This window comes from Heterocephalus glaber, unplaced genomic scaffold (genome assembly GCF_053883595.1).
Source record: "Heterocephalus glaber isolate CG9 unplaced genomic scaffold, H.glaber_assembly_v1.0 deba00001472, whole genome shotgun sequence".
NCBI classification, from domain to species: domain Eukaryota; kingdom Metazoa; phylum Chordata; class Mammalia; order Rodentia; family Bathyergidae; genus Heterocephalus; species Heterocephalus glaber.
The window spans coordinates 68,948,496-68,969,715 of record NW_028258315.1 but is presented as its reverse complement, the minus strand read 5'-3'; the positions used below and the strand labels follow the sequence as shown (position 1 = coordinate 68,969,715).

At 38.1% G+C, this 21,220-nt stretch overlaps 1 protein-coding gene across 1 annotated transcript in view; it reads left to right on the top strand.

The window, feature by feature from the left end:
• The first annotated feature begins 1,065 nt into the window (after positions 1–1,065).
• The window catches only part of Fbxl2 (F-box and leucine rich repeat protein 2), a 101,691-nt gene continuing 81,536 nt past the window's right edge, over positions 1,066–21,220 (top strand). The window contains exons 1-2 of the mRNA XM_004857852.4: positions 1,066–1,146; positions 16,328–16,389. Coding sequence (XP_004857909.1) covers positions 1,144–1,146; positions 16,328–16,389 — 65 coding nt within the window. The 5' untranslated portion in view covers positions 1,066–1,143. The remainder of the gene's footprint in view (positions 1,147–16,327; positions 16,390–21,220) is intronic.

Here is a 21,220-nt window from a genome sequence, read left to right as displayed (position 1 = left end):
GCACTGCCTCTTCTTGTGCTTGTCGCCTTGAAAAGACTCGTTCATTTATTTCAGCTTCAGTTTTTCATTAACTGTAAAATGCATTTTAATCAGTACAGCCAAAAAAGTTAAGGAAATATTTCCAAAAAGCAATATAGAGATGGATTTCAGAAAAAAATAAATATTTGTTCTTATATTCCTTTAGCTAGAAATTCTTAGATTTTTTTCTTCTTCAGATTAAGTGCAAGTTTCTGATGTGTGTTTTTTGTTTTTTGGGGGAGGATATTATGGTTTGGTTCTTAAATGCTTTCCCCCACTCAACAAATTGATTGATTCAATGAATTAGAGAATATATACACACATATATATGATGCTTTTTTATTAATTGGTATGTAAATATAATAATTCTGTTTTGCTTTTTTTTTTTGGTATTGGGGCTCGAACTCAGGATCTTATGCTTGCGAGGCAGGCGGCAGAACCACTGAGCTAAATCCCCAGCCCAAGTTTTGTTTTGTTTTAAATCAAGATTTCTTTATGTTGCTCAGGTTGGCTTTGAACTGCTGGGCTGAAGGGATTCTCCTGCTTCAGGCTGCCAAGTTGCTGAGATTACAGGTGAACATCACAGTGCCCGGTTCATGATAATAATTTTAATTGAAAAAAAGCAGATTATAAAATATTGCTTACCCTCCATTTTTAAGAATACAATATCATTGGAAGCTTGGAAGTAAACTGGAATAGGAACAGTGGCTACTCAGGTGCTAGTATTTAAAGTGTTTTTAAAAATCCTTATTATTGGTAATCTACAATGTCCTCAATAATCATGTATTACAAGTGTAGCCTGTATTGTAAATAAGGAAAATCTGTGAAGGTCTCTTTCAGATGGGCTGGTCTGCAGTTGGTCACCTGCCAGGTGAGCAGCAGCAAAGCGATCAGTCTGAGGACAGACGCGAGGAAAGCGGGCCCTCCCCCGAGCGGCGTGGGGGGCGAGGGATGGGCGGTCCAAAGGGCACCGCCCCTGCGGGTCACGTGCTCGCTGGACGCCAATGGCCTCCTCCGAGCCCACCTTGAGCTCGGGGCGGGGCGCCGGGCTGGCGTCACCAGGACAACGGGCGTCGCCGGCGCCGTGTGACTCGGGGCTGTGGGCGCACTCGCCGCTCTTCGGCCATGGTGAGTCTGGGTCTCGAGTCGGCCTGGCAGCCTCGCCCTTCGCGACCCGAGCAGGTCCTTGCGCTGCTGCCCACTGGGGTCGGGCGGACAGCGCCAGGGTCGAGGGGAAGCCCAGCTGCGGCCTGAGGGAAGGCGGGGCGGGGCGGGGCGGGGCGGGGCTGGGCTGGGCGAGGCAGGCTGGGCGGGGCAGGCTGGGCGGGGCAGGCTGGGCGGGGCAGGCTGGGCGGGGCGGGCCCGGGCGGGAACGGGCAGGGGAGGGAGCCTTAGGGTCCCCAGCGCCAGCGTGCCGGGCCGCCGGGACTTAGCGCTCCGTGCAGTGGGACGTGCGGGTGCGGGTGCGGGGCGCCGGACGGCGTGACGCTCTTCGGCCCTGTTGAGCCTGGGAAGCAACCAGGGAGGGTTTGGCTAAAAATACGTGAATGTCATGTATATTCCTGTTTACTCTGTGTGCCTAGTGTTGTTTGTATGCAACTATAGGTTAAATACACATGTATGTTTTAAATGCATAATTCTGATAGGATTTCTATAGCATGTAGAAATTTAAATTTGTAGTTTTGGAGGGACGCCCATTACTTCCTTTTGTAAAAACTAGGGGATATTGAGCTGGAAGGTTTTCCTGAGTGCAGCACCCTCCTTAAGGGATTTCGTTCTTTATTGGTTAGTGAATTCTAAACGTCGTTAAGTTATTACCTTTGTTCGATTAACTTGAGAGGTCGTGCGCTTATCACCTGGCTCCACGAAGCTCGTTTTGGAAGCCTCACTTGAAGACGACTGAAGTGTTGGCTTGAATAGGAAAGGTTCAGGGTATTGCCAGAGGTATGATTTTTCCAGAGACCTCCAAGGAGTGTGAAAGAGGAGAGGAACTGGACTTCCTTCTGGGGAAACAACCATTATATAAAATATTTGAGGAGGCAATAGGGAAATGCCTACGTTTAAGAGGTGAGTGGGCTTTTCGTTTGTTTTAAGCCATGAGTCGTTTGGTACCAGGAGATGAGCTTAGCTGCAGGGTTAAAGTGCTGATGAGTTGAAAATGCAGGGTATTCCCAATGTGCAGGTCGCCTTTTGGAGAGAAGACTTAAAGCATTTGGAACCCTGAGTGGACCTGAGTCGGTCGGTCTTTATTCTTTTCCTTCTCTTTTCTTTTTCTGTTTTTTGATATGAGAGTCGAAACGAAGGTCTTTGCACTGAACTGCATCCCCAGAGTTTTAAAATTTTGAGATAGGGCTCCCTACATTGCACAGGCTGCGTTTAAATTTGTAATCCTCCTGCCTCCCCCTCCCAGAATGTTGGGATTACAGGTGTGCACCACCACACTCTGTTTTTTCTTAGTAGAAACGGAAGAGTGGTTGGTGGGTTTCTGTCTCTTTCTCTCTCTGACTCTAGAAAAACTCTCACAAGTGGATGGCCTGTTGATAACAGGGAAAGAACATTACCCACAAATAACAGTAATGTCATATTTATTTTTGTGTTTCCTTTTAACTCTTAAGTGCTTTTTAAAATGACTAAGAGCACTGGCAAGCATTTCATAAAGCGAATATTGCAAAAAATACACATGTTTGAAATATCGCAGTGGTTTGCTTTTTTATCCCTTCTAATTTGATGGTCTCACTATGCTGCCCAGGGCTGGCCTCAAGCTTCTGAGCTCAAGTGTTCTTGCTTCAGACTCCTGGTGCTGAGATTACAGCCATGTACCACCATGCCTGGCAGGGATTTACTTTTATATGTTATATGTGAGAAAAATTCTTAGAGCAAGGGGGAAAAAAAGAATATCCAGGGGCCAGGGATTTAGCTCAGTGGTTCCGCTGCCTGCCTCAAAAGCTCAAGGTCCCAAGTTTGATCTCCGGTACCAAAAAAAAAAAGAATATCCAAATTTTCACAGCTCTCTGAAGTCTCATCTTTCTCCTCTTCTCACATTTTCCTTTCCTTTTTAAAATTTCATCTCTTCCATCCTGACTCACAGTCTGCTTGATTTTCTCTTGAGAATTTTAGAGCTTTACTTACCCTACATGCATTCTACTGTACTTCTCCTCCTTCTTGTACTAAGAATCTGACCCAAAGTCACTCTACCACTGAGCTACATCCCCAGGCATTTTTAAAAATTTTAAATTTTGAGACAGGGTCTTGGTAAGTTGCCCATGCTAGGTAGGCTCCAATTTGTGGTGCTCCTGCCTCAGCCTCCTGAAGCTGGTTTACTGTACTTTTGTACCAATGGTTGCTTTGCCAAATTTAGAAATGCTTTACCTTTTTTTGTATCTTTAAGGATAGGAATTTAACTCATAGAAGTTAAATTGATTGAATGACATGTATAGGCTTCAGCTGGAGTGAGGAATAATTGGTCCAAGACGGAGAGGAATGAAGACTGTGTTTAATACCTGAAATTGTATTCTAGATTACATTGCACTTCATTAAATGCATAAACCTAAACATACAGGTTTAATAGTTGATATGCTTGACTTAGCACATTAATTTTAGATTTTTGCTTATTGATGAAAATTTCTTCATTATTTATACTTCCGCTGTAATAATGAGAGCTACTATTTATTGTGTACATTTTATTTGTGAGGCATTTACCTAAGTGTCTTTTTTAGAGGTGGCTGGATCTAGAGTGTGTGATGCTTGAATTAAGGGTATATGACTGCTAAATCAGTCCACTCATTGATTTGGCACTGCCCTAATCCTGGTAACCTAGGTAGAGTATTAATGGGCAGAAAAAGCTGCTAAGTTCCCTTACTTTGCTACCTTCTGCCCACCATAAATTGTATCTCTTCTTTGGTGTCTGTCTGCCATGCCACCCTGCTTTGGAGCCAGCTGATTATAGACTAAAACCTCTGCAAACTATGAGTCAAAATAAACCTTTCCTCCTTTAACTTTGGGTGCTAAGTATTTTGTCTCAACAGCAACAACAACAACAAAATAACTAAGATGGTGTCTTAAACTGTCATAGTCCTGCAAGGAAGATGTCATGTCTCTATTTTAGAGTGAGGAAACTAAGGCATGGAAGGGCAAAGTAACTGCCCAGGCCACTCAGCTGATAATTGAGAGCCTGTTTGGAGGTCCTAGCAGGGAAGCACAGCTACTTGTATACCCTTGCCTGAGGAAACAGTCCTTTAGCATGGGTGGTCATCCTCTTTGACTGAGCACACAGCTTTGGGAGGGACACACATGGAGCGGTGAGGGAGGAAGGGGACACCCACCTAGCCAACCAGCTCAGCTGAATCAACCCTGACAATCAGTGGAGTGACAAATGTCACAGCCAGATCACCCTTACATCCTCAGCTGATAATTGAGCCAAGTTTCAAAAGCAGGCAATTTAAGAATCTGCTTAAGTGATTATTGGATTGTACTATAATATATAGTAGTCATTGTATGTTCTCCAACATAAAAGCCAAATATATGTTAGGAAGTTAGTTTTCCTATTTGGACTTTAAAGTTTTGAGCAGTTATGAATGATTTTTACTTTGTTATTTCTGGCACTGGGTTTGATGGTGTAGAACAAAGTAGGCACGAATAGCAGTCTCCATTTCCATCCCTCTTTCACAAAGTGGAAATAAAAAGGAGTTAGTGAAGACATGCTTAGATCAGAGCTCATACTCATGGATGTTATACCTTTGAGAGTTTCTCCTGTCACTCCAGTTCTTATTTAGGAATTGGCATCTACTTTCTTGTCAATTACAAAAGCCAGTGTTTTATGTAAAGATTTTTATGTGTGGAAAGTGAAAGTTTTAAAAAATGATTCTCTGTAACTTTTAGATTGTTTTATCTTATACTGTAATTTTAACAGATTCAAATAATTGAATTTCAATTAATTTGGAAATTTATGTTGGAATATCTATTCCTTGTTGTCATTAAGTTTTGTTATTTAATACTTCAGCTTGTAAGGCCGATTTATTTTTATAAATATTCATTTTAATTCATTCTGTTTGGATTTTCTCCTTATTTTGGCATTGCCCCTTTTGTGTTTGTCTATAGTTAGGACTTGTCAGAGGTATTGAAGGAAAACTTCACAATAAAATATTTAATTGTAATTTTTCACATCAAAGTCATTTCCTTTATGTTTATAGAAAGTTTTGGTCTCTGCCATTACATGGTATAGTTATCACATGGTATAGTCAACAGCTATGAAATGTACAGGGATCTCTATTAACTTTCATACTCTTGACACTATAGGTCTCCTCTCTGCAGTTGTGGAGTTGGAGAGTAATTTTTAATAATTCTAACAATAGCTTTCCACCGAGCCCTCAGTTCTGTTCTGATCACGTTATCTTCTTTAATCCTGCCAGGGTTAGGATCCCTATGAGATTGTATTTATATATTTTAATATATATATTTATTTTATTTATTTTTTTGTGGCACTGGGGATTGAACTCAGGACCTTGGACTTAAAAGGTATATATTATATTTAATAGGCCTAGACTGAGAGGGCAGTTTGTTCATAGTCACATAGTTGGTATGTGTAGAAAAAGGATTTAAACTCAACTGGTCTTTCTCCAAAGTTTGAGATCTTAACCATTATACTGTACTATGGCTTTCCAAACTAAAGTTTGTGCCTAGTGCCTGGCACAAATACAGTATACTACACTAAGATTAAGAATCTCAATATCTTATCAGCTGAGCCACTGGTCTCCTTATTTTATGACAGACTTTATTAATGTTATCTAATGATATCCTACAGGATTTGCTTGGCTTTTTTTCTTTTGGTTCTGACCATCAAAGCTCAGATCTGGACAGCCATGGATTGTGCTATACTTTCACTGCTGCCTTCTCTGCTTCACTTTGAGTCTCAGCTCTAGCCTGTGTAGTGTCTACCTAGAGTCTCTTGTGGCACTAGGCTGACTATGAGAGAATAGGGGTGGAGTAGGGACGTCTAGGGAAGCAGAAGAGGGTAGTCATTGGGAGAGTTTTTAATCAAGTCAATCAAGATTCAAACCTGGTTTCCCAGTTCTCAGGGGCACCCTTTCGATCAATACTTTCTATTGATTTTTCTGTTGTTTGGTTTTCTATCTAACAAATACTTCTGTGCGACTATGAGCCAGATATGTTTCCAGGCAGTGGAAGGCTACCAGTGAATGAAATAGGGAAGACTGCTCTCATGGAGCTTTCCAGTGGTATGAAGACATGATAAACTCAGAGGGTGATGAATAGCTTTGGAAAAAAATCCAAGTAGGAGAGAAAGGAAGTTCTGGGTAGAATGAGAGAGTGAATGAAATGAAGAAGGGCCTGCTTTTAACGTAGAGTGGAGGCCTATCTGTGATATGATAGTGATATGTAAGTAGAGGGTATGCTGTGGAATGCCTTGAGAAAGACTGTGTCAGGAAAGGGTGCAGATCAAAGGTCTTGAGGCAAGAGCATGCCCAGCAGTTAAAGAGAGTATAGCTGAACTCCTGTCGACTGCATGTGGGCTGGAATGACAACTGAGACTCTTTGAAGCTTCAGCCACAGAGCAAGGCTATGTCTGCCAACTCTTTCCCATGGGCCTTCAATGAGTATATAGGAGTAGGAGTTTGGAGGCAGGGAAGGTGAATGTAGAATGATCCTCCTGAGGGGAGGTGGTTCCTTATGAAGGCTGGGGCAGGACAGGAACATTAGTAGAAATCTCTCTGAGGCCTTTACCAAATGTAAGGGTGGGGCTGAAATAGGCTGAGAATATCACAGAACTGTGAAAATTCCTATCTCGTTGTCCAGGTTTTTACTGTAAATAAAGCAATAGCCTTTAAGAAGGTAGTCAGGGTTACAGAAAGAGAAATCTCCCTAAGGCACAGGAAGAAGAGGGTGCTACTGGAGAGCAAAGACAACTCCCCAGCTGGTAGCAAGAATATGAGAAGGTCCACTGCCTGCCTCGCAAGCGCAACGACTGGAGTGCAATCCCCGGTACCAAAAAAAAAAAAAAAAAAAAAAAAAAAATATGGGAAGGAGGTGAGGAGGATATCTCATAGATCAAAAAGTTAGCAGCTGAATTGTAAAGCTCAGGGAGATTTGTGGTTTCATTAGTACTTTGATTTCAATCTCTCCTGAAGATAAAGTTCTGATTCTATCTTTAAATCTTTTTTTTTTTTTTTTGTACCTGGGATTGAACTTGGGTCCTTTTGCTTGCAGGGCAGGTGGCAGAACCACTGAGCTAAATCCCCAGCCCACCTTTAAATCATTTTAAGCCAGTCATGAATTGAATCTAACTAATGCAACAACTCTCAAACCCAGCTCAGTTTCAGGTTAAGAGGATTCAGCCACCACCCCCAGACCCCCAGCAATCACTGAAGGTTGATGAAGGAGCTGCTGTTTATGGAGATAATTTACTACTCTTTGACATACCGTACCTGGCACAAATTAATAAATTATGAGAAATAAACAAGAATATAACCCATGATCGGGAAAGGAAATAGGGAACAGAAACTCAGTGATGTTGAACACCATAGATGAACAGGTAGAAATTTTCAGCAAAATGTTGGGAACTATAAAATGAACCAAGTTGAAATGCTAGAAATGAAAACTGTGGTATCAGAAATGAATTCTTAAAGTGTAATGGCTTTAACAGCATAATGGATGTAACAGAAGAGAGCATCAGAAACGTGATGTCAGGTTAAAAGAAATTATCTGCATTTAAGATCTGTGGGCCAATTCCAGATTATCTTAACATATATGTAATTAGAGTTTCAAAAGAGGAGGAAGGAAAACAGGGACAGATGAGATTTAGTGAGATCATTTCCAAGAAATTATTTTAAATGATGGAAGATATCAATCCAGAACCCAGTTATCTAGAAAGGTCAGCAAACTCCAAGGAGGATAAACCAAAAAAAGAAAAAAAAAAAGAAAGAAAAGTAAATTTAAGTACACTGTAGCCAGATTTCTTAAAATCAAAGCTTTTTTTAATAAAAGCTTAAAAGGAAATAGAAAAGAGAAACATTTACATGAAAGAACAAAAATATGAATGATAATGATAATTTATATCGCATCAGAAACTACAGTTCAGAGAATGTATTAGTCCTCTGTCATCAGAATGAAATACCTGAGGCAATTAATTTATAAAGAGAAAAAGTTTATTTTGGCACATGACTGTAGAGGGTCCAATGCAAGATTGAATGACCTCATGACTTTAGCCTCTGGTAAAGGTGTCAGTCACATGATGTCAGGAGCATGTGTTAGAGCATCTCATTGGCCAGGAAACAGACAAAACACAAGAAATAAAAGAAAAAGAGAAAGGAGAAGCTGGGCCAGTGGGCAAGAGTCCCACAGTCCCTTTTCTGTGAGGCCCCACCTCACACCTTCCAGTAGTGCTACCTGGAGCCCACCAAACCTTTAACACATGGACCTTTGGGGAACATTCAGCATCCACACTCTAGTAGAGGACAATGGAGTCTTTTTTTTTTTTTTTTTTTGGTACCATCGAACTGAGGACTTTGTGCTTGCCAGGCAGGTGCGGTGCCACTGAGCTACATCCCCAGCCCTGGAGTCATTTTTTAAAAATGCCTTAAAATAGCAGATCTTCTCTCCTGGAATTCTATATTGTAACATAAATGAGAAATAAGGATGTTTTCTGACAGATATAAGACAATTTGTCTACAGTCTTTTAGATAAATTCTTGAAAGAAGGGAATAGAATTAATATGAGAAAATGAAGAAATGGAAACAAACTCTTTGTAAATAGGGAGGGATGGAGGGACTGAAGAGATGGCAGGGGAGTGGGGAAAAAAAATAAGAACCAAGAGAGATTCTGTAAAGGTGCAAATTTCCAATGATGAATGACCTTGTATTGTATACCTAAAATGTACCAATAAAATAAAATTTAAAAAAAATTCTTCAAGCTGAAGATAAATGATGATAAAGGAAGTTTAGATCTAAAGGAAGGAATGAATTGTACCAGGAAGGGTAAATATATGGATAAATGTAAGGGACCTCTTAAAATCATCTTTTTGTATGCATTTATTAAAAAATGAGCTGGGCTGGGGATTTAGCTCAGTGGTTCCCATGCCTGCCGTGCAAGCGCAAGGTCCCGAGTTTGATCCCTGGCACCAAAAAAAAAAAAAAAAAATCAGCTGCTTAAAGCAGAAATAATAACAGCATTGGGTATATAGTACAAAGAAAATATATGATAACTGTACAATAGGCAGGAAGAAGTTAAGAGAATTTAAATTGTGATATATTAAAGATGCACCAGAGCAAATGTTAAATACAAAGATGTATTAAGGGTAATGCCAATAAAGAAATAGAATAAATATTGTTCTTCCAAAAAGTCAGGAGTACAGCACTGAGAAGCAAATAATAGATGGGACAAATTGAAAATAAATATGGTAAGCTTAAAACCAATTACATCAAAAATTACATTAAATGTAAATAGACAATATACTTTATTAAAAGGTAATAGTTGTCAGACTGGAGAAACTAGTATGGCCCAAGTATGTGCTGCCTTTAAAAAACAAGGAATTTTGGGCTGGGGATTTAGCTCAGTGATTTCGCTGCCTGCCTTGCAAGGGCAAGGTCCTGAGTTCAATCCCCAGTACTGAAAAAAAAAGAAACAAGATATAAAGACAGATTGAAGATAAAAGGGATTGGGGTTGGAAATGTAGCTCAGTGGTAGAGTGCTTGTCTACCATGTGTGAAGCCCTGGGTTTGATCCTTAGCATTGCAATAAATACCATGCAGAAAGCATAAGAAAGCTTATGTGGCTATATTAGTCAAAATAGACTTTAACACAAGGGTCATTTCTAGAGAGAATGAACAGCTCATAATAATAAAAGGGTCAATTGATTAAAAATATGTAACAGTCTTAAATATGCATTTACCTTGTAACAAAGCTTCAAAATACAGTGGACCCTCAAGTTACGACCAGCCTGACAACTTGGATCAATTAGGTTAATGGAAAATTCACCTGCCTCTTGTTATCTATAGCGTATATCCAGGTAAACATCCAGATATACCTGTATTGGCTTATAACCAACTTGAGTTACAACTAGCCCTTGGGAACCAATAGAGTTCATAAGTCAAGGATCCACTGTACATGAACCAGAAATTGAAAGCCAAAGTGATGAAACAACAATCAGAGTTGGATACAGTAATAACTTTCTAATTGATGGAACCTATAGACATAAAAGGGCAGTAAGGTTATACAAAAACTTGAACATCATCATCAAGTAACTTTACCTAATTAGCTTTTATAGAGGAATTTCATAAATTAAAAATATAGAAAAATTGCAGAAGTAAGTCCTTATCAGTAATCACTATAAAAAAAGATTAAGTTTGCCAATTAAAAGAGACTGGGAGAATGGTTAAAAACAAAAGGTTTGCTTGATCCAGTTACATGCTGTCTATAAGATACACTTGTTAAATCTAAGGCAGATTGAAAGCACCCAGGATGACTATATTAATATCAGATAAAATGGACTTTAAGTTAAAAATTGCTACATGAGACAAAGGTTGCAATATGTTGATAAAATGTCAGTTCCTCAAGGACTGTAACATACATTAGACAGTAGAGCTATAGATATGCAGCAAACTGACAGAACTGAAGGAGAAATAGCTCTATTATAACTGAAGACTGTGGTAGAGGGACGCTGCTACAGAATTAACTAAGAAAGTGAAAGTCCTCTACGATGAAAACTACTGTATTCTGAAAAAGGAAATTGAAGAGGACATAATAATATGGAATGATATCCCCTGTTCCTAGTTAGGCATAGTCAATATAGTCAAAATGGCTGTGCTCCCAAAATTTATATACAGATTTAATGGAATCAAAATTCCATAGCATTCTTCATAGAACTGTAGAAAACAATCCTAAAATTCATATGGAACCAGAGGAGACCCAGAATAGCAAAGGCAATCCTGGGTAAGAAAAGTGGGAGGAATCATAGTCCTGAACTTGAAGTTGTATTACAGAACTACTGTGATAAAAACAGCATGGTACTAGCACAAAAACAGACAATGGAACAGAATAGAGGATGCTGAAACAACCCCACTTACATTCAACTATTTGTTCTTTGACACAGGGGCCAAAAACACCAGAGGAAAGAGCCTCTTTAATAAATGGCTTTGGGAAAGCTGACTATGTACATGCAGAAGACTGAATCTAGACCCTTATCTCTCACTATGTACTAAACTAAAATCGAAATGAGTCAACGTGTTGAACCAGCAACACTTAACCTGCTGGAAGACAAAATGGATAAAACTATTGAAGTCATAATCATAAGTATAGGCAAGGACTTTCTGAACAGAACCCCAGATGCACAGAAGTAATTCTAAGAACCAACAAATGGGATCATATTAAAAAGCTTCTGCACAGCAGAAGAAATAACCAACGGAATGAAAAGACATCCTGCAGAGTAGGAAAAAATTTTTGCCAGTGATTCCTCAGAGGACTCAAATCTAGAATATAGAGAGAACTCAAAAAAAATTAGACCCTCCAAAATAAAAGATCCAGTCAAAAATGGTCAATGAAATGAATAGATCACAGAAGTGCTAGTAAATACATGAAGAAATACTCAAAATGACCAATGGTTAGAGAAATGCAAATTAAAACAACACCAAGATTCCATCTTATCCCAGAAAAAATGGCTATCATCAAGAAATCAAATAATAACAAAGGCTGAAAAACTGTGGGGAAAAAGGAACCCTTCTACATTGCCGTTGGGAATATAAACTAGTACAACCACTTTGAAAATCAGTATGAAGATTCCTCAAAAAACTAAAAGTAGAATGTGCATTTGACGTGTCTGTTCCCCTTCTAGGTATAATCCTGAAAGACAGTGTCTTAAAATAGATGTCCTTAAAGACATTGCAGTGATACATGTATACCCATGTTTACAGCAGCACAATTCATAATAGCTAAATCTTGGTAGAAGCCTATATTTCCATCAACAGATGAATGGATAAAGAAAATGTATTTACACACAAGGGAGTACTACTCTGCCATAAAGATAAATTTGATTCATTTGTAGGAAAATGGTTGTACCTCAAAACCATAATGTAAAATGAAATAAATCAGTCACACAAGCTTAAATATTACATGGTTTTCTTATATGAGAAACCCAGAGTAAAAATAAAAAGCAAAATAAAAGATAGGAAGTAGGGAAATAGTTCTCAAGGGAGGAGATCAAGAGATGGAGGGAAGGGCAGGGAGGGACAGGATAAGAGTTGAAAGAAAGGAATTGGGATGTGATATGTACATGTACCAACTCCACACAAGGATCATAAATATTTCGAATTGAAATTATGTACAAATGAAAGGAGATCAAGAGGTGGAGATGGGTGGAGGGGGGAAGGAGGAAGGGAAAGGGCATGAAAAAAGGAAATAAGATGTGTGTATACAATGTAAACGTTATGTATAACGTACTAGTAAAATAAATTGAAGACTTTGTAACTCATCAAAGCTACCATTTAAGCACTGATTATGTGTCAAGACTGTTTTAGGTATTTATATAAACTTATTTAATTCACAGAAGCTCTTCTAGCAGGTTCTTTCACTGTCTCCACTTTACAGAAGAGGAAACTGGCATAGAAAAGTTAAACGAGGGTGGGGGATGTAGCTCAGTGGTAGAGTACTTGCCTAGGATTTATGAGGTCCTGCTTTCAATTCCAAGCACCTCAAAAATGACATACAAAAAAGTTAAATGACATGCACAAAGGTAACAGATGTAAATGGCAGAACCTAGATTATAGACTCACTAAATTAGCTTTGGTCCTTACAGGTTTTCTAGATATAGCTCATCTTTCAGTAGCTGTGGTGATACGTGATGACGTCATGGTATCATTTGCCACCACCCCCAACAGCAGTTAGAAAGAAACATCAGTACCATAATTTCAGTAAAAGAATATTTTGACAGAAGAACAGTATTGAAGTAGAAGTTGAACAACACTATATAAACCAACATGGTGTAATGAAGATATGTAAAACATCCCACCCAACCACAGCACATTACACATGCTTAAATGCACATGCAACGTTCTTCAAGATAGACCTTATGTTAGGCCACAAAATAAGTCTTAACAAGTTTCAGACATTAAAAAAATCTAAAATCTCTTCTCTGACCACAATGGAATGAAGCTAGACAACAACAGAAGGCAAACAAAAAACCAAAAATTATATGTGGACTTGAAACGGTATACTCAGTCAATGGGTGAAAACAATAAAGGCTGTTAAAAATGTTGTGAGCTGAACGCAAATAAAAACACACACTAACACTGATGGAATTCTGTGAAAGCAGTACTTAGAAGGGAAACTTATAATTGTAAATACCTTCATTAAAACAGAAGGAAGAGGTCCGGGGATTTAGCTCAGTGGTTCTGCTGCCTGCCTCGCAAGCGCAAGGTCCCAAGTTCAATCCCCAGTACCAAAAAAAAAAAGGAAGATAATCAAATCAATAAACTTAGCACCTTATGATGTTTAAGAAAAAAATTGAGATTAATTCATCTAACTCACTGAGGCTGGGGATGTAGCTCAGTGCAAAGGCCCTGTGTTCAGTGCTCAGTACTAAAACAAAAAAATAGGGCTCCAATCCATTTTGAGTTTAAAAAAAATTTTTTTGAGGTAAGTATGCAGTTTAATTGTTTGCATGTGGATATCCAGTTGTTCTGACAGTTTCTTCTGCTTCCTCCTCATTTTCCTCTCCCTCCTTCTCTTTCTCTGTATGTGCACACGTGTGTGTGTGTGTGTGTGTGTGTGTGTGTGTGAGTGTGTGACTGGGGACTTGAACTCATGGAGTGCTGAGCTACATCTCCAGCCCTTTTTAATTTTTATTGTTTTGATACAGGGTCTTTTTTTTTTTTTGGTGCTGGGGATCAAATTAGGGACCTTGTGCTTCCAAGGCAGGTGCCGGAACCACTGAGCTAAATCTCCAGCCCTGATACAGGGTCTTGGTAAGTTGCCCAGGCTGGCCTTGAATTTGTGACTCTCCTTGCTTCAGTCTCCTGAATAGTTGGAATCACAAGTGTGCACTACTGTCCACCATCCTGGCACCATTTTTTGGGAAGCCAAACATTTATTGGTACATTTTAGATATACATAATGAAAATATTCATCATAGGGAATTTGTATAATATATCATGCTGCTTTTTTCCCATCTCCATCCCCTCCCTTTGACCCTTTTTTGCCTATTTACAAAAACTGTTTTCATCTTTTCCTTGCTTTTTCTTGTCCCTTCTTTCCTTTCCCCCTCCTCCCTCCCTTGTTCCCCTTCTCATTTGAATATTTTCTTCCCATCTCCCAATATCTAGTATACATTTTGGTCCTTATTTACACTTTTGGTTTTTCACACCAGAGAAACAACAAGGTATTTAAACATGTGTATCCAATTTATCTCACTGAAGAATATAGTCTCAAGGTGCATCCATTTAGCTAGAAATGTCTCAAGCTTATCCTTCATTATGGCAGAGTGGTACTCCATTGTATAAAAAACTACATCTTCATCCATTCGTTGGTTTATGGGCATTTGGGCTGTTTCCAAGATTTAGCTATTACAAATTGTGCTGCTGTCAACATGGGTGTACATATATTGGTGTGGTATGATGCTTTTAATTCTTTCAGGAAGATACCAAGAAGAGGAATAGCTGGGTCAAATGGAACCTCTGGTTTTAGTTTTTTGAGAAATTTCCACGGTGGTTGCGTCAGTCTACACTCCCACCAACGGTGGAGAAGGGTTCCTTTTTCCTCACAGCCTCACTGGCATTTGTTACTGATTGATTTCTTTCTGGAGTGAGATGGAATCTCAGCATTGTTTGGATATCTCAAATGACCAGTGATGGTGAACATTTTTTCATATATTTATTTGGCATTTCTACTTCTTCACCTGAGAAGTGTCTGTTCATTTCAAGTGCTTGTTTTTGGATTGGGTCTTTAAACTTGGGGGGTGTCTGATTTTTTTGAGTTCTTTGTATATTCTAGATAATAGTCCTTTGAGGAACAACTGACAAAATGTTTCTCACCACTGTGGGTTGTCTCTTCACTCTGTTGGTGGTCTGGCACCATTTTTTGAAAAGACTGTTTTTTCACCATTTAAATCAGTTGCCCACAAATGTAAAAGTTTCTGTATTCTTGTTTCTATTCCTTTACCCTATTTATCCTTATGCCAGTTCCACAGTGTTTCATAGTTTTGTAGTAAAATTTTTGTTTTGTTTGAGATGAGGTCTTGCTATGTAACCCTGGTTGGTCTGGGACTCCTGGGCTCAAGCCGTCCCCGTGACTCAGCCACTCAGGTAGCTGAGACTATAGGCGCATGCCACAGGACCACACCTTACAATAAAATTTGAAGTTAGAAAGTTTGAGTCTTCCAACTTTTATTTTTCTTTTTCAGTGTTATTTTAGCTATTCTGGGTCCCTTGCATTTCAACATGAATTTTAGGATCAACTTGTGGGTTTGTGTAAGAATTAAGGCAGCTGGGATTTTTGATAGATTGCCTTAAATCTATAGATCAGTTTGGCAAAGTGTTGCTAACATAATACTGTCAAGTCTTCCAGTTCATGAATGTGGCTGTCTTTCAGTTTATTTGTTGTCTTTAATTTCTCTCAACAATTTTTGTATAACTTTCCAACATGGAAGTTTTGTACTTTTGTCAGATTTTTTCCTAAGTACATTATTCTTTTCAATGCTGTTACAAGTGGGATTGTTTTCTTAAATTCATTTTTAGAATATTCATTACTGTTGTATGGAAATATTTATTATATGAATATATTATGTATTTGTATATTCTGAAACCTTGCTGAACTTCTTGATTAGTTCTAATTGATTTCTTGTGGAGTTTTAGAATTGCCTATACTGTATACAGTAAATGATCGTGTCATCTGTGAATAGAGGTTGTTGTATTCCTTTCTAACCTGGATGCCTTTCATTTCTTTTTCTTGTCTAATTGCCTTGGCTAGAACCTCCAATGCAGAGTAGTACACAAAAGGCTGTGTGTTGCCTTTTTTATGCAAGGATGACATGGTATAAGATATTTTCTATCTCTCCAAATTAGAGTGTGCTAGCGTCATGAAATTAGTATCACATCTGTAGAACAGTGATTGAAGGTTCTATAATCTAGTATGAAAAACATGTAAATTTTTTTTTTTTTTTTTTTTTTTTGGTACCGGGGATTGAACTCGGGTCCTTGCACTTGCGCAGCAGGCGGCGAAACCACTGAGCTAAATCCCTGGCCCCAACATGTAGTATTTTTTGTATTGATTAAAGAACAGTTACAATATTTGTCTGTCTCTTTTCTTTCAGGTTTTCTCAAACAATGATGAAGGCCTAATTAACAAAAAGTTGCCCAAAGAACTTTTATTAAGGTAAGTGTAGATGAGTTTTAGAGAGTTCAGGTTTGATCAGTCATCAAATTCCAAGACTATCTTCTTTCTCACTGTGAGTCCACAGCATAGAAAAAGAGAGAATTAGCCTAACCGACTTTTTGTTTTTGTTTTATAGAATGCTGTTCAGCTTGTTGTTAAATTTTACTTGGTCTAATCCAGAATGTACTAAGTATGTACATAGCATTGGTCTGGATTCTTTTTGTAATGTGGTAAGTATTGTAATAATCTTCAGTAGGTGCCATTGTTTGAGTATGAGTAGATAATCAGACTAATATAAGGAAAGATTATCACTAAACTTACAAGCTTCTAAAGTCAGTTTTAGATGTTTTCTGATAAATGGGTTTAAAAATAAGTATGAAAAATACAGTTATATGATGTGTTCTTACCGAGCATTTAAAAATGCTTTTGGCCCCAAATATTGACGTTGGTATTTTTTATCCATTTTATTTTATTTGGATTTTTGAGCCAGAGTCTTGCTCTGTCAGGCTGGGCTTCAACTCACTGTGTAGTCCAGGCTGGCCTTAAAGTTGTGGCAATCCTCCTGCCTCTGCTTCCCAAGTGCTGGGATTACAGGCATATGCCATTACACCCAGCTTTTTATCCATTTTATAAGTATGTGCTAAATGACAGCAAGTGCTTTAAAATAGGCTTTTTGTCTTTTTTCCCCTTGATATTCCTATTGATATTATATATTACTAAATATATAGATTTTACCAAGTAAAGCTGTCAGCCAACATTTGTTGACCCTGAAGCACTGCAGCTTTCTTTGGTATTCTTCAGTGATCAAGATTTAGGTTTAGATGTTGTATTTTAATTCTTTACAAATAATTTAGGTATGCATGGTAATCTTTCAGTGGCATTTCTCAAACTGTTTTCCTATCATTAATATTCCACAAAAGCAGGTTCTGTGATCATATAAGTATAGGAAACTAATTTCAAAACTGCAAGACCACAAAACTAATTTCTTTACTACAGGACCACTTACAGCCTTAAATTAGCTAATGTGCATGGCAATGCTCCAGGTTGGGTAGTTGTAGCATTTCAAACCTCCTGACAATGGGACCCTTTCAGTATTTCATGGAAAAGTTTTAGGAAATACAATACTGAAATACAAAAAGAAATGGAACAGTTGACTCCACTCTCTGGCTGTACTAACTCTTTTGAACATGTTGGGAATGAGTATGAGTTTGGTTTAATAATTGAAAGTAATTTTTTAATCTCTTCCTGAGCTTACCACAGAATCACTCTGTAAGTGACAGATTACTCATCTTTGCTGTCATTGGTATGTTAGAGTTTTTGTTTTGTTTTGAGTCAGAGACAACATGAGGGATTTAGCTTTTCTGTGGTGGTGATCACATTTTAGTGGCTTCAGAGTGTGTTTCATTAATCATCAGATGTTTTTTGGAATTGTCAGGAATTTGTTCTACTCAGTTAATAAAAAAGAAAATTAACTGAGACAGGATTGTATGAAAAAAATCATATTTTCTAATAAAACAAATACTTGAATGAGAATATTCTTTAACCTTTTAGACTGTTATGAACTAAGAAAGCTGGGCATGGTGGCACATGCCTATAATTTCAGCACTTGGGAAGCTGAGGCAGGAGGATTGTGAGTTCAAGGCCAGCATGAGCTACATAATGAGTTAGAGATGAGAAGAGATGGTTGGTGTGCCAGTATCCTAATGAGTTTGAGGGGAGCCTAAACTACATAAAAGACTCTGTCAAGGCCAGGGATTTAGCTCAGTGGTTTCGCAAGCGCAAGGACCCGAGTTTGATTCCCTGGGACCAAAACCCCCCAAAAAAACCCGTCAAAAAAAAAAAGATGGGAGGGGAAGAGGTGACAAGGAATGTATGTTTCACATATCCCATGAGGACTTGCTGAAACATATAATGTTACGTTTGTTGGTGCCAATTTCGCTGAGTCTGGATCGGCAAATTGTCACTGTACAACTTCAGGGAATACTATCCGCACTGACTACTCTATGGATGGTGCCCCCTAAAATTATGCAGTGCTTCTAGCCTCAGTGTGAATGTTTCTCTAGCACCAGCATCATGATGCAGTATGTATAGGCATTCCTAATCCGGAGAATCATTACCACCTTCAGGCAGACAACATACTAACCATTCAACACTAGTTTATGATTGAGTTCCACCCTTCTCACCAATACTACTATTTGTGACTCAAGGATACTAAATATTTTTTCACTTCTGATAGGATTGGCTTTTATAACTTAGCCATAGAACAATTTCCATCTGTTGATACAAAAAGAATAAATATAAGGAATTATCACTTTTTATGGCATTGTGATTTCTGCTCGTCAGTTTTAGAAATTTCAGTTCCGGACCGGGGTTTTAGCTCAGTGGTTCCACCGCTTCCCTGCAAGTGCAAGGACCCGAGTTCAATCCCTAGAACAACAAAAAAAAAAGAAATTTCAGTTCCTTTAAAGATCCATGCTGGACACAGTTGTGAAGAATTCTGGAGGTTGTCATCACTAGTTACAGCTTTTGAATCATGCCACACAGCTCATGCATAGATTATTTTTCAGAGGAAATTGCTGTTTGAGAGCAACTGTTTTTTTCATCTATTTAATTTCCACTTTGGTTCTTATTTTGGAGTTTGTAAGGGCAATTTAAATTTTGAAGCACTGCCACTATAAGCCTTTTCTGACTCTTGAGTCTCAAGATTAATTCTAGCCAACCATGATATATTAAGTGTTAATTTTTTGCTGGCTCTAAAATAATTTCTGAAAAAAAAATCATTTCTATATTAAATCACAGACATTCTAGTCTCAGTAAGAGTAGCTCTCTCCTTTCCCTGCTGCTCAGCAAAACTTCAAAGAAAGGTTTGAACCCAGCTACCTAAGCAGCCATTTTCATCATAGGTTAATTCCACAAATGTGAGTTCAATCAAGTATCATCCATCTTGTGAACCTTAAGTCTTGATTTTTTTTTTTTGGTACTGGGGATCGAACTCGGGTCCTTGAGCTTTCGAGGCAGGCGGCGGAACCACTGAGCTAAATCCCCGGCCCAGTCTTGATTATTTTCTGTTCCGTTAAACAATGCCTTCATATTTTGCTCTGCCGTAGGCTTACTTTTTTTTTTTACTTCATAGTGTAGACTTCTTTGTGACAGTGAAGACTGTTGTCTCAAATCTTGTTGGATTCCTTCAGTCTTACTTCATCAATAGATATGCATCCTTTGACTTTATGACAGTCTTATTTGCTCACAGTTCAGGTAATTTTCTCTTCTGCCATTTTTTGCTGCATCTATTATACTCTTATGTTCTTAACTAGCTTCCCATATTAAGTGAAGCCTCAACTTCCCCTTTGGAACCATCAACAAACATAACCTGGATACTTTATTGCATTTCATCTTTTAGTATCACCTTGACTCTACTAGAAAAACTAGTATTTTTATCTTATCATTTTATTGCTGTTTTTAATACTTAGTATCATTAGTTCACATATTCTTTCTGCTACCCATTTTGAGTACATTACTGGAATAAGTTTTTACAATTTTGTTTTTTCTACCCAGCTTTCACTCATAAATTAAAGACACTCAAATTCTGTCTCCCCTTTATTCTCACACAGCTCAAACAGCTTATAATTTTGTTTTCCCTGGAGTGTCAGTGATACAATGCTTATATTTTTGGGAATGTTTGATTTTTTTGTTTGGTACCGGGGATCGAACTCGGGTCCTTATGCTTGCAAGGCAGGTGGCAGAACCACTGAGCTAAATCCCCAGCCCTAGGAATGTTTGATTTTTATAATCTATATCTCTTAGTGAGTTGGATTGTCCTTAAATATATTTGTCCACATCATTATTGTCTATGTATTATTTTTGGAGCCAGACTTTCTAGGTTAAAATTTCAACCTTTCTCATTTATTAATGTGTGGCCTTAATTAAGGTACTTAATTTTCTTGGCCTTAATTTTCTCATCTATAAAATTGGAGTAGTCATAGTTCTTATGGGATTGCCAGTTCTTAGAATAACTAATATTTAATAAATATATATTTGCTCATACTGTTATTAATATAACAGTTTAGAAATGAATACTTAATAAATACTACTTAGTGATGCCAGTCAGTTTTATTGCAAATAACTGACAAATCAAGCTGCCTCAATTGGATATTTGTATGCTGTTGCCAAAACCATTTCAGTAAAGCACCTGATTATTAAGTTTATGTGGCCCAAAGCGTCATCAACTGGACTAATTCAATCTCAATGGAAATTGCGTGCTACCATTTTAAACTAACAACTACTAGGCTTATGCAGATTGGTTGTGGTGTTGTAAGACTGATACAGTAATTATTTTATATTATAAAAAAGAATGTTGGAAAGAATCATTCTGCTTTTGAGGAAAGATGTTTTGCATGAGTTGAATATTGGCCTAAAACTCAGATTATAAATTTTAATTTCTCAGATACTGTACTAATGCTGACTGAGGTGAAAACATATAAGCTACCTCTTAGGACAGTGGTGGTGAACCTAGTGCACGTGTGACACAGTGAGCTGTTTGCTGTCTAAAAGTTTCGCCATTACTGTCTGAGGAGCCAGTGATTCCTGTGGTAGAGTTTAAAGCATCCTGAGAACACAAAGGTCTTGTTATTTGTAAGTAATAAAGAAACATTTTATTAGACACATTTTATAAAAATTCAGTCACCATCATTTATGTAATTTTCTTTCCTTTTAAACTTATGTAGATACATGACAAAATTAAGTACTCACAATGTTTATTGGATTGATGAAGGAAGATCTAATTGCCCAACCAAGAGAGCTGAGCCTAGTAATTCTGGCTGATGTATAATCA